The 12,262-nt window shown below is 40.2% G+C and overlaps 2 protein-coding genes across 2 annotated transcripts; both read left to right on the top strand.

The window, feature by feature from the left end:
• The first annotated feature begins 976 nt into the window (after nucleotides 1-976).
• Nucleotides 977-7,353, top strand: LOC116221755 (hydroperoxide isomerase ALOXE3-like). The gene is made up of 10 exons (XM_031572893.2): nucleotides 977-1,016; nucleotides 1,131-1,300; nucleotides 1,695-1,838; nucleotides 2,025-2,228; nucleotides 2,993-3,079; nucleotides 3,297-3,466; nucleotides 4,126-4,247; nucleotides 5,374-5,474; nucleotides 5,557-5,727; nucleotides 6,808-7,353. The coding sequence occupies exons 1-10, from the start codon at nucleotides 977-979 to the stop codon at nucleotides 6,985-6,987; spliced, it is 1,389 nt and encodes a 462-aa protein (XP_031428753.2). The 3' UTR covers nucleotides 6,988-7,353.
• A 4,056-nt stretch (nucleotides 7,354-11,409) lies between these two features.
• Nucleotides 11,410-11,874, top strand: LOC116221754 (P2Y purinoceptor 14-like). The gene has a single exon (XM_031572892.1). The coding sequence runs from the start codon at nucleotides 11,410-11,412 to the stop codon at nucleotides 11,872-11,874; it is 465 nt and encodes a 154-aa protein (XP_031428752.1).
• Nucleotides 11,875-12,262: the final 388 nt, after the last annotated feature.

Below are 12,262 nucleotides of genomic sequence, written 5' to 3'. Positions count from 1 at the left end.
ATTTGGAAAAATGTCAAAAATGTATTTATGTAGAGTTTACATAGAAATCGAGGAAAACTAAACTGCTTACCTGAAAATATTATTGTTTAAATGGTGAGACCACTTTAAGGGAAAAGGTGTAATTGAAAAGGTGTAATTGTATTCAACTTTTTACAACTCAGTAAGGATATTAAACCTCCATAAGACACATACAGTCATTAATAATGTCAAACCTTCCTTAACTTCTTTAAGGTTGGATGTATAATGTAATACAACTTTATCATTGCTTTTTTTCTTTACATTACACTGCCATTAAAGAAGATAGAGATTACACAGTTTAAATAGTTTATACCATAAAGGACTTCTACTATATTTATAAAAATTGCTTGTTTCATGCAGTAGTCTTGAGAGTTCAACATTCAGTCCTATGAAATCTTTCTATACATTTCTATATATTTCTCTTTGCCCACAGATGGAGGGTGTACGTTGAGGGTTTGCCTCAAACTGTCGATGCTAAAGAAGCCGTTGATCTTCCTCCAGAGGTTCAGTTCTCGTTCTCCAAGGCCATTGAATTTCTTTGGAATGTGGCTGAAGGGTAAGAAACTGCCTCAGTCATGCATTTTACACCCGCAGCTAAACCTATAATGTAGCATACATTTAATTCATGCTGTTTCCACAACTACATGAATATAGGTATAATTGTTATATTTGTTATAATAATTATAATTGAATGCAGTCTGGAAGTCTGAATTGAAGTCTGAAATGGCAAGTTTTAGGTTCCAAGCGAAAGTATTTTCTAATGACAGGATAACTAAAGCAACAGTGACACAAGCTGTTCACCATTCGGTTTGGCCACCAGTACAGTGTCATATTTAGTGTTTGAAGAGTATATGTGGACATTAAATAATTTTAATTTTGTTATTCTTCCTACAGAATTATTTCATTGATGCTAAAACATTTAGCTGATTCAACAGAACAGTGGAAAAGCTACAGTGACATGGATCAAGCCTTCTGGGAAAAGAGAAGCCCCACCTACGGTACTTGTCTTAAGACGATGAAAGACAACTGAGTAGATTACATTTTCTGTGTATCAAAAACTCTGTTCGTGTTCTGTTGGTTCTGACACAAGTTCTGCTGGTTTTGTCTTGCAGAGTACGTTCAGAAGCACTGGGCAGAGGACGAGTTCTTTGGCTACCAGTTTCTGAATGGCATCAACCCAATGATGATCCAGCGCTGCTCAAAGCTGCCAGAGAACTTCCCCGTCACAAAGGAGATGGTCAAAGACTCCCTGAGAGGAAGCACCTTGAAGCAGGAGATGCAGGTAGGCAACTAGGATGGCTACGGACATGACCTCCAAAGGCTTCAGAGTTCTGGTAGTAAATGTAATCAGCAAATCGGACACCTGGCCTCATTCGGTTGTTGATTGCTATGATAGTTTGTGTTTTAGGTATCTTGAAAAAGAATAAGAAAAATATATCAAGTAAAATATTGTCTTCACAGTATTCTAGTGCTGATAACGCGTACCAGTTTATAATTATAAGATTCATTTGACTTTCATAGAGTTTATGATTGTGGGTATAAAGCGTAAAAATGTAAGATGTAAAAATTGACGTCAGAATTAATGATGCACTAGACTGAGAATTGATAGTGGATGGATTCATATATTTAATAATATAATGTTTTTTTATCCTAACCTGCCCCACACAATCATCTAGAATGGGCATATCTTCCTGTGTGACTACAAGATCTTGGATGGACTGATGGGAAATGAAGTCCATGGCAGGCAGCAGTTTCTCACCGCTCCATTGGTCTTACTCTACAACAACCCAGAGGGATTGATGCTGCCCATCGCCATTCAGGTAAAATATGGGCCACCAAGTGTAATAAACCATTTTTTGTAGAATACCTTTTGGCCTTGCTAATCATCATCTTTCTTTCCAAAGATGTTCCACCCAACTCTGGTACTGTTAGTCTGGACTCAACTAAATGTTGTTTCAACCTTCAGTCGCACTATTAGCATGCGTGTCTTCTACATCTCTGTACAGTTAATGCAAAAGCCCGGAACTGAGAACCCCATCTTTCTCCCCACTGACTTGGAGCATGACTGGCTTCTGGCCAAGATCTATGTCCGAAATGCGGAGTTTGCCCTTCACGAGGTCGACTTCCACCTGCTGAGAACTCACCTGCTGGCAGAAGTGTTCACCATGGCAACATTACGGAACCTTCCCTCCATGCACCCGCTCTTTAAGGTACTAGTACTAATGTGTGTGTGTGTGTGTGTGTGTGTGTGTGTGTGTGTGTGCGTGTAGTAATTTGTGTGTATTTAAGTATATGTTTCCACATGTGAAAGAGAGTGTGATGGTTACACTTTAATTTAGGGAACACATGTTAGCCATTAACACATAACTAATTGGTGCCTGTATGAGTGACAAATAAGGTCTGTATTAGCAACATTAATCATTTATAAGGCCAGTATTCACTAATTTTGTATACTCATTGATTAGGTCATTTATTCTTGGTACATCCATAATAACCAAGACACAAGACAGAGACATCTGGCTGAGCCTGATGGAGGCTTAAGGTTTTGGAAAAGGTCTCTGTCATGTGGAAACACAAGATGGTTACTTTGGAGGGGTGTGGTAGGGTACTTTGGACGCATGTCATGTGTGCTGAAAAATTTCAAAGACACACAAGGATTTTGTCCATTTTACGTAGTCATTAGAAAATAACCTTCACTTTACAAGGAACCTATTTTAAAGGATTAATGAGATATTTACAGTTAATTAATGATGAATGTGTCTGTAGTCGTAGTGGTTCATTTCCATATTAGGGTTTAACATCGGGATTTATATACCTGAAACCATACACACTTTCTTTTACACACATTCACACTGACAAAGACACTATGAGCTTATTACTCAGCAAGAGCAGAGAGTTTTAAAAGGCTGTTGGAGATTTAAGAACTTCTTAACACGCACATGCATTACATTTTAATTGATTGTTTCCCTTGTAGCTCCTGTTTCCCCATATCCGATACACACTCCATATCAACATCATGGCGCGGAATAAGCTGATATCCAAGGAAGGATACTTCTCAAAGGTATGTAACACTGCTAATGTAATGGCACATCGCTCATCAAAAAACAAAACATTTATGCTTTGAACTTTAAAAATGTTAACCAACCAAGTAATGCAATCCTAACATCATTGTCATTTGAAACTACACCCACTTTGAGTGTCAGTCATATAAGGGAAGTAAGTATTATGTGAGCACTCACCGCATTCTGTGTTTACTCCCTTAAATGACTTCCTTCTAGTATTCAGCAATAGGTGGAGATTCATTGCCAAAGTTGCTGAGGCTTGCGACTGCCTCCCTGACCTACAGCTCCCTCTGTCTGCCTGAGAACATCTCTGATAGGGGCCTGGGGGACGTTCCCAACTACTACTACAGAGAGGATGGCACTAAACTGTGGAACATCATAGACAAGTACAAATACGTGATGATGAACATGCTTTGTAGTGCTTTCTAATGTAATGTATATGCCTGCATGTGATTTAGAAATTGAGGACTAAACTCATACTACTGTTTTTAAGATTCACATTTTTACTAAATTCTCACATGATTTTTACTCTGCAAACACCAACCACAGCTAAAAGCTGGCTAGCTTGCTAACTGATGTATTTCAGCAGTTTATGCTAATGCTAACTAGCTAACATCCTAACTAGATTTCCCTGCAAACGCAGCACAACTGGCAAAGGTCAAAGCTAGCTAGCTTGCTAAATTATGTATTTCGGCAATGTATGTACTGCTATTGTGATGCAAAAGCCCAGTTCTTGCTCTGACCACAATACAACATCACCTGCACCACTGTGTGACAATTGTGCGAGCCACAGCTATAGTTTATCCACTACAATCTAAAGGAATTTGAGGATGTTTGCAACTTGCAACATGATAGCTTTGTGACCTTATGCATTAGCCTACACAGATACAGTTGACTCAGTAGGCCTAAGCCCCATAAAGGTAAGGTCACAGGTCACAGGTCATAAAGGTCAGATTTGGTCCATGATCTGTGCCACTTTTCATCAAAATGTCTGTTTAATGGATGAACACAAAGCAGCTCTAACGGCCCATGTGGCTTTTTACAGATTCGTTGAGGGGGTCTTGACGCACTTCTACAAATCTGATCACTGTGTCCAGAGGGACAACGAGCTTCAGCAGTGGATCAGAGAGATTTTTGCCAACGGATTCTTGGAAAACAAAAGCACAGGTCTGTTTTGAAGCAGTGATAATTTGCACACTGTACAGTGACTCTTATTTAAAGCAGCAACCACACACAACCTAAAATGAGCTTCAGACGCTCCTGTGGACTTTAAACCGAAGCACGCCAGAGTGTGACTCTTTACAGTAGCATTGCTATAGCACTCATATTAGCCCAGTGGTGTTTATCACCCTGTGGAAATATAACATAATTTAAGTTATATTTAAATTAAGTTAAATGTTTAATTATAACATCATTTAACATCCTTTGTTATTATTTAGACAAACATTACATTAGCCCAGTGTTTATTATCCTGTGGATAGTCAAAAGAACACTCACTGTTTTTGTCAGGGAGCAAAGAGGGAGCCGGGAGGAAGGAAAATGTCTGATATATATGTATATGTATATACATACCACATTATTAGCTGTGAATACGTCAAAATACCCCAAAGTATCTAAATGTATTCTAAATTGATTACGAACCAAAACCACTGTGTTGGGTCAGTATTTTAGGTCAGAATTTGGAGAACGATCATAACAATTACCAATAATGGAAAAACGACATTGTCATATCATCGGTCGTGTTTTTCATGCCACTTAATGTTGACGACCTGGGTATGTCTGTCTTATGACAGGGTTCAATTGGGATCAAGTATAGTTTTACTGTAAAATGTATTATTGACAATAGAAGTTTATAGAATGGTTGTGTGACTATAGCTGTGGCCCTTAATGAAACATAATCAAAAGCAAGAGTAGTTGAAGAGCGCCTACACATTAACTTTTATATCACATCCAGAAGCATTGAAAAATGTGTTTTAAAAAGTGACACATGTGCTTACGAAGAGCTCATGTCAGTATTTGCATGATGTCTGAACATCTTTTATGAAATAAAATCATATTGCATTGTCTCAAGGGATGATTATTTTATCATAATCTTCACAAATGCATATGAATAGCTTCATAAATATGTTATTCAGGGCTTATGAATACATTACAAAGTCTTTATGTAGTCACCTTTAAACTACAGTGTTAATTAATCAACTAGTCACTATTCACTCTAATGTAATACAGGGTGGCATGGGTTTTATGTGCTTTCTTGTTCAATATTTGACGTGGTTGTTTTTATTTTTCTCAGGAATACCACAGTCCTTTAACACAATGAAAGATCTCATCAAGTTTGTCACCATGGTGATTTTCACTGTGTCAGGCCAGCATGCTTCTGTCAACACTGGCCAGGTAATTTAACAACATGACCGCATTTATGATGCAGGTCTTTTGTCCCATGTCTAACATTCTTATGTCAAATATCCCCATGCAGTTTGACTTTGGCGGCTGGATGCCCAACTTCCCCAGTGCCCTTAGAAAGCCCCCTCCCAAACACAAAGGCCAGACCACTGAGGACATCATCCTGGAGACCCTACCTGATATGGGCACCACTGTGAACACAATGGCTATCTTGAAAACGCTGACCGGGGATTCTTTCGACCATGTGAGTCTGTAGGGATGCTCCCGAATCTGAATACATTTTTCAGGAACGCACGAATAATGCCATGGAAACAGATATTTCCTCTACCTGAAAATATGCGCTATTATTGGGGGGGGGGGGGGGGGGGGGGGTTAGCTCTATGACTGACATATCTGTGCCTCAACAACTATGTTTCCTCATGTAAATTCATACCATTGTGGAAGATGAAAAACATGTCCATTCTGTTTCTGGCATCAGACTTCACCAACTAGTTGTTTCATTTAGGCCACTACACATTATTTTATAAGTGATGGCTATATTCTGTAGTCGCCCCTAGCACACAGCAGGGTGCAGACTAAGGCTGTCTAAGTGTCCATTAACAGAAACACAGAGGAGTACAAATAGGAAAACTATCTTTCTTGTGCTCTCCTACACCCCCCCCCCCCCCCCCCCCCCACACACACACACACACACTTTATCGCTCCGTTTTTCCCTCTCCATCCCTCTCTCACTTGCTCTCTTACTCCTGTGCCCCCCCTTTCCTTCCCCCTCAGTTTTTCCCTGGTTACTTAAACAGACAGCAACAAGTTCATGTGACAGCAATGAGTTATCTGTGAAGCTAGCAACTGACTCTGCAGAAAATCTCAGGAGAACCAGTGCTATCTGGGAGCACTTTACAATCAGTCCAACTGACACAACTAATGTGATCTGCAAATTGTGCAAGGCCACGATAGGCAGAGGAAGAAATGTGAAACACATATCAAATCAGACATTTCATGACACTTAGCTTAGATAAAAATGAGAGAGAGATGAAAGTATTAGGATGGAAAATGCAATGTTTGTTTAATTTAACGCAACTTCCTGTATTAACCATGCCCACATCCGGTATTCTATCTGAATACAGAGACAGATGATTTTGTTGGATGAACACCTCAATGGGTCTGCTTATTCTGTAGGCTTATCATATTGTTTCTGAGGTCTGATAATGCAGTATTTGTATTGTGTGATTACAGCACACAATGATTATCATTGCTGGTGACACATGATTCCAGACACACATACTTTTCTAATGTTAATATAAAGATGCTATTGAACTGTCCACAGTATCCACTGGGGTCTTTCCATGAAGAATGCTTTGAGGAGGAAGTCCCTTGCAAGCTCATGACGAAGTTTAAGGAGGACCTGAAGTCACTGTCAGGCCTCATTAAGAAGAGGAACGCCAAACTTGAGCTGCCCTATACCTTCCTGGACCCTGATTATGTGGACAACAGTGTGGCCATCTGAGATGATTCACCCTGCTGCTGGGAAGAGTGCTGTGCCATGTTGTGTCTGCTCATCACCATCAGTTTAGATTTGATGGATTTGATTTAAAGTCTTTTTACCCCATGTTACGTCCTCCTGCCCCTAGGGGTCACTGTTTTCCCTTGTTCCTATTTCTGTTGCTTCGCCTACTGCTTTGTTTGTGTGCAGGTGTTGCCTGTCAGCCGGGGGCGAAGCCCGATACGTTTTAAGGCCGGGATGGCGTCCAGAACGGTCTCATTCAACTGCGTGCAGCCACGCTATCCGGGCCTTCCTCGTTGTCCTATTTTGACTTTGAAATTTTCCTGTGTTCTATTTCGCCTTTTTGTTATTAAAACCCCCAAGACACGAGCCCCTTCTGTTTTCTCTTCATTTGTTGCGTTTCAGCCTAGCTGGTTCGTAACACAAACAATCGCTTTCCCTCTGAAATATTGAATAATGTGCAATACTATTGATAATGTCTCACTTTGCTGTATATCTTGTATATCAAAGAAAAAAACAAGTGAACAACACTGTGGCCATATGAAGTAGACCAATGCTTTCTGCTCTTAGTGGAAAAGAGATGTATCACATTGTGTGAATCAAAATGATCAATTCAGTCTAATTTAATTAAATAATGACTGGGGTATGACAATTTGAGAAAATAGTTGTCTTACATCAGACCAGAACCAAAGCCATTAAATATGTAAAATCACCAACGAATATATTGAATGTGTTTTCGTATTCATAGTTACAGTATGTGATGTCGTTTTGATATGTTCTGTCAGGTTCATAATTCTATCACATAATTTTGTTTATTTCTGGCCTATCTATTTTTGGTTTACCATTACTACATTCTCGCATACATACAACAACTTGGTCGAATTTCCTGTTGCGTTGCGTTCTTTAGAAAGTCAATTAATTTGTATTATTATACAGCTCTTCAGAATGTTCCAAAAGGTTCCGTTGATTTGAATAGGCCAGCCCAATGTTCGCAGGTCTATAATTTCTATATAATGGTTTTGTGTTCTAATTCACATCTTTCATATCATTCCGCAAGTAGTCCGGTCATTTAACGTAACGGAAAGTCATTGTAACATGAAGTCAGCAAGTAATGGGTTGATACGCAACACCTGAAACTTTAAATATCTATTTGCGTAAAAAAAAAAAAATTCGTAGCGGAAATCATGGAAATTTGCTGCGCTGTTCATCCCGTCGGGATTTTTCTTGTTCAGATAATGACCACCGGACTATACATTATCCCTTACATATTTGCATACCTATGACGTAATGGCAGTTTTTTGACCGAATTGTACTTGCATATTAATTCGCCAAATTTGTTGTTAAGTTTATATGAACTAACTAGGAGAGAAGTAACATGTAACATACTGTATGTCTGTAAAAGCCTATAGTCCCATTACACTGTATTTGGGCTTAAAGATTCAATGGAAACGTTCAGTACAAAGTAGGCCTATACTGGCCACTATTGCTCAGGCCAATAGCCTATTGAGGCAGTACTGATTCTGTACCTTAGTGTTCTTAAGGGTCAATAAACAAATGATCATACTGTATAGCCTATGTCTGTGGACACATTTCGCCTCTGCTGAAGTGTCCTCTTTTTCACAAACTCAAATCTGGTCACCCTACATATAACAAACCGTGATACATACCGAAACCGTGATATAAAATTACAAATACCGTGATAGAAGATTTTGGCCATATCGCCCACCCCTAGGTCCACCTGACCCATCTGCCTTTGAAAGCACCCCACGGACTGCACCTCGTAACCACACCGAGAAGACAACACAACTTATAACACTTCCACACAAACATGTTTGGTCTGTGTGAGACAGTGGGAAGTGTGATCAGGAACACTGTAAAACACACCCTGGATAGCATAGCATGCAATTAGTTCCTTGCAATAGTTAAAAAAAAATATTCATGTTCAACCAATCTGAATTTGTTGGTAAGTAAACATCCATACACAATGTGTTACTTTTGGCCAGTGGTGCAATATGGTGAGATTAGAGCCATCAGTGTTGTTGAGGCTAAGATTAGGATACATGGCCATAGCCGCAGCTTTGCATATGTTTAACTTTAAATGCATAGTGACACATAGTTTGTGGAGTTTTCCTGCACCTTGTCCAATATTCTTGTATTGGGACAGTTCATCAGCCTTCATTCCCTGATAGCTAAAGGCCAGTGGACCATTGTCAGCCACTGGGAGCAGAGCTGGCAGTCCGCTAGCCTTTAGCTCAGCATATTTAGGGTTGTCTGCTGGTGAGTGTCAGACAAACAGCCCACGCTTCATCTCACTTCGTCTCACTTTCAAAACATGTTTAACCAGTGCATAACACAAGTACCATGAACTTCTGTTTAGTGACTGATGTTTTAAATAGAAATTCCTGCTAACATTTCATGTTACTTTCTTAATATCTTCTTCAGTTACATGAAAGAATATGGTGGTCCGAGAGTGGAGCAAAATCGGTGGACTGAAATATCCTTGTTTTTCTGGGTCACTGCCAACCCCCAACTTAACACAACAACTCAATTATCCGAGGTAACAAAATACGACGTCATGCATTCAGAACTTGTTTGTTACTCAGCAAGCAAAATGCCTCCCTACATCAGTGAGTTTGCAACAACACGACTCATCCAATATTTTCATATATTAAATTTTCATATTTTTATATTGATTTCCTCATCCGCTGTGTTGGATGGATTTGTCTGGATTTTGATGCACACATAGACTCTTTGAAGAAAAGGTTCACTTGCTTCATATATGGCACCCCTAAAAGGTTCTATATAGAACTCTTCTCCTATCACCACCGTCTGACTTCTTCCTCAGTTGGGAATGCATGGGGGGGGTTTGCACTGTGTGGTTGCAAGATCCCTGCCTGTGCAGTTAGTCCCTCCACAACACCATGCAAGGCCTTTCAGGTCCCTGGCCACAGAGCTTGCCAAAAGGCAAATTTGGAACATAAACTTGTGAATGTTTCTGTCACTTATCCTGTACAGGTTTGTCTTTGTCACTCTACAGCATTTTCTTGCAATGTGAGATGTGAAGGGACCGGCATAGGTCATAAGAATATGCCATAGTCAATAATTCAATGATATTATACCTAGTTATAATTGTTACTTTTATTTGGATTTAACTAGCATGTTTACAGTTCCTGGGTGAATATACTCTTGGGCTGACCTGGGGAGTGAGGTGTGATATTAGACTCACCTTCCCCCCCCAGGTCGAGACAAAAAGCCCTTGCACCCATGGCCCATTTGAATAGACGGTAACACCCCTAAACCCAGCTTTTAAGAGCAAATCCTACAAGGAATAAATCAGATGAGTCTGAGGTGAAGCTATGAGTGGACGTTCAGGCTTTGTCTCCCTTGGTGGCCATCACTGTATAAGATTAAAACCTGGATCTTGACTGACTAAAACCTAAGACTGAATCTTCAATATATGGTATAAATTATATTCCATCAGATGACAATGCACAAACAACAAGACTTCACAGAACATTGCGTAAATGTTCAGGGTAGAGGCTTGTTATCTTGATTTTGTAGAGAAGTGTACTACCTTAGTTGAAATGCAGCACTTGATCAAGAAATCGACCTTAGTAAGATATGAACAATTTTCTAAACAGTGTTGTAAATTATTTATAGAAGATTTTAGAGACTGATTGCAAGTGTAAGTAGATTATTGTCCCAGATAAGAATTTCCGGGAAGTGTGCAATCACACCCACTCAAAGACTCACATACACAAAAAGCCACACACATACACAAGCAGCTCATTTCACAAGAGACAGGTTGTTTTTATTTCCATCAGCTAACGAAAGGCATGTAAGTACACTAAACTGTACATACATCTGCAAATATTTTTATACAAATACAACCTGTATTCATCAGGTCATACGACTTCTCATACTATTGTAGATACAATTTGGCTTTATTTGACTCTTGTGCTGTCTAGATATGATGAATGCATCTGAGTACAAAGAAAACTTGTCAGCTCAAGGACAGGAGAACTGCACCATCAGTCATAGCGTGGTTGATGTGGTTCTGTCGAGTCTTTACTTCCTCATCTTTGTCCCGGCACTCGTGCTGAATGTCACGGTGATGTGGGTCCTACTGCGGCTCAAGACCAAGTCCACCTTCATGGTGTATCTGAAGAACCTGGTGGCGGTTGATCTGCTCATGACCCTGACCGTGCCGGTGAAGGCGGCCAGCGAGTTGCCAGGCGCAGCTCTGGGGCTGCGGGTCTTCACCTGTCGTTTCGCCAGCGTGATCTTCTATCACTGCATGTACATGAGCATCATCCTCATGGGCATCATCAGCCTGGACCGCTTCTTCAAGATCGTCCGGCCCTGCGGCAGCATGCCCGGCCAGAACCTACTCCCTTGGACAACTCCCCCGAGCTCTGCATGGAAATGAAGAGCCAGGCGGGGAAGGACTTCCACAAGGCATTGGTTTGGGCCTTTAACTTGATCTTCTGGATCATTCTGGTTCTGATTGGGTTCTTCTACACATGCATAGCCAGGACAGTGGTCCAGTCGCACCGCAACTCCAGGAGCACAAACACAAAAGGGAAGCATAAGACCCAAGCAAAGGTATTCATCGTGCTTGCAGTGTTCCTGGTCTGTTTCGCCCCTTACCACATTATACGGATCCCTTACACTCAGCTGCAGGTGAAAAACCAGCACAATTGCACATGGGAAATACTGAAGGTGGCTAAGGACTTTTCCCTCTGGCTCTCAACCACAAACATCTGCCTGGATCCACTCATCTATTTCCTCCTGTGCAAAAGCTTTCGAAAGAAGCTGTCTGACCTTGGCATTCTTAAGAGATTCTCAAGCTCTGGCTCAGGGACCGATGAAGACTTGAGCAATGAGTGAAGACGAGCAAAAGCAGACTGAACTTTTACATAATAAATTAAATAGCTATTGAGTAAATATTATTCACGTTCATTAATTTTTTTAATTGAACATCTTCATTCAAAAGAGAAAAGCAATGTATTTTAACATAATAAAATGATAATAATGACCATTTTGGGCTTCCTCTGTTTATTTAAAGAGATGTAATGCAGACTCATAGATGGTGAACAGAAAAGTTTGAGAGGAAACCTGTGGTCAGATGGAAGGCGATAGACCAGCTGGCTGTACATCCTCTTCAAAGAACATGATCATGCTGATTGGAAGTATGGAAGTATGCTTCAGAGACCTAGTGATATCTTTCAAACTGAGTGGGGCTCAGTAAATGTGCCTTTGACATACTTTATAAATA

Source organism: Clupea harengus, chromosome 9 (assembly GCF_900700415.2).
Source record: "Clupea harengus chromosome 9, Ch_v2.0.2, whole genome shotgun sequence".
In the NCBI taxonomy this organism is placed as follows: Eukaryota; Metazoa; Chordata; class Actinopteri; order Clupeiformes; family Clupeidae; genus Clupea; species Clupea harengus.
Note: the sequence above shows the minus strand (reverse complement) of the source record. Positions and strands in the feature narration are given on the sequence as shown.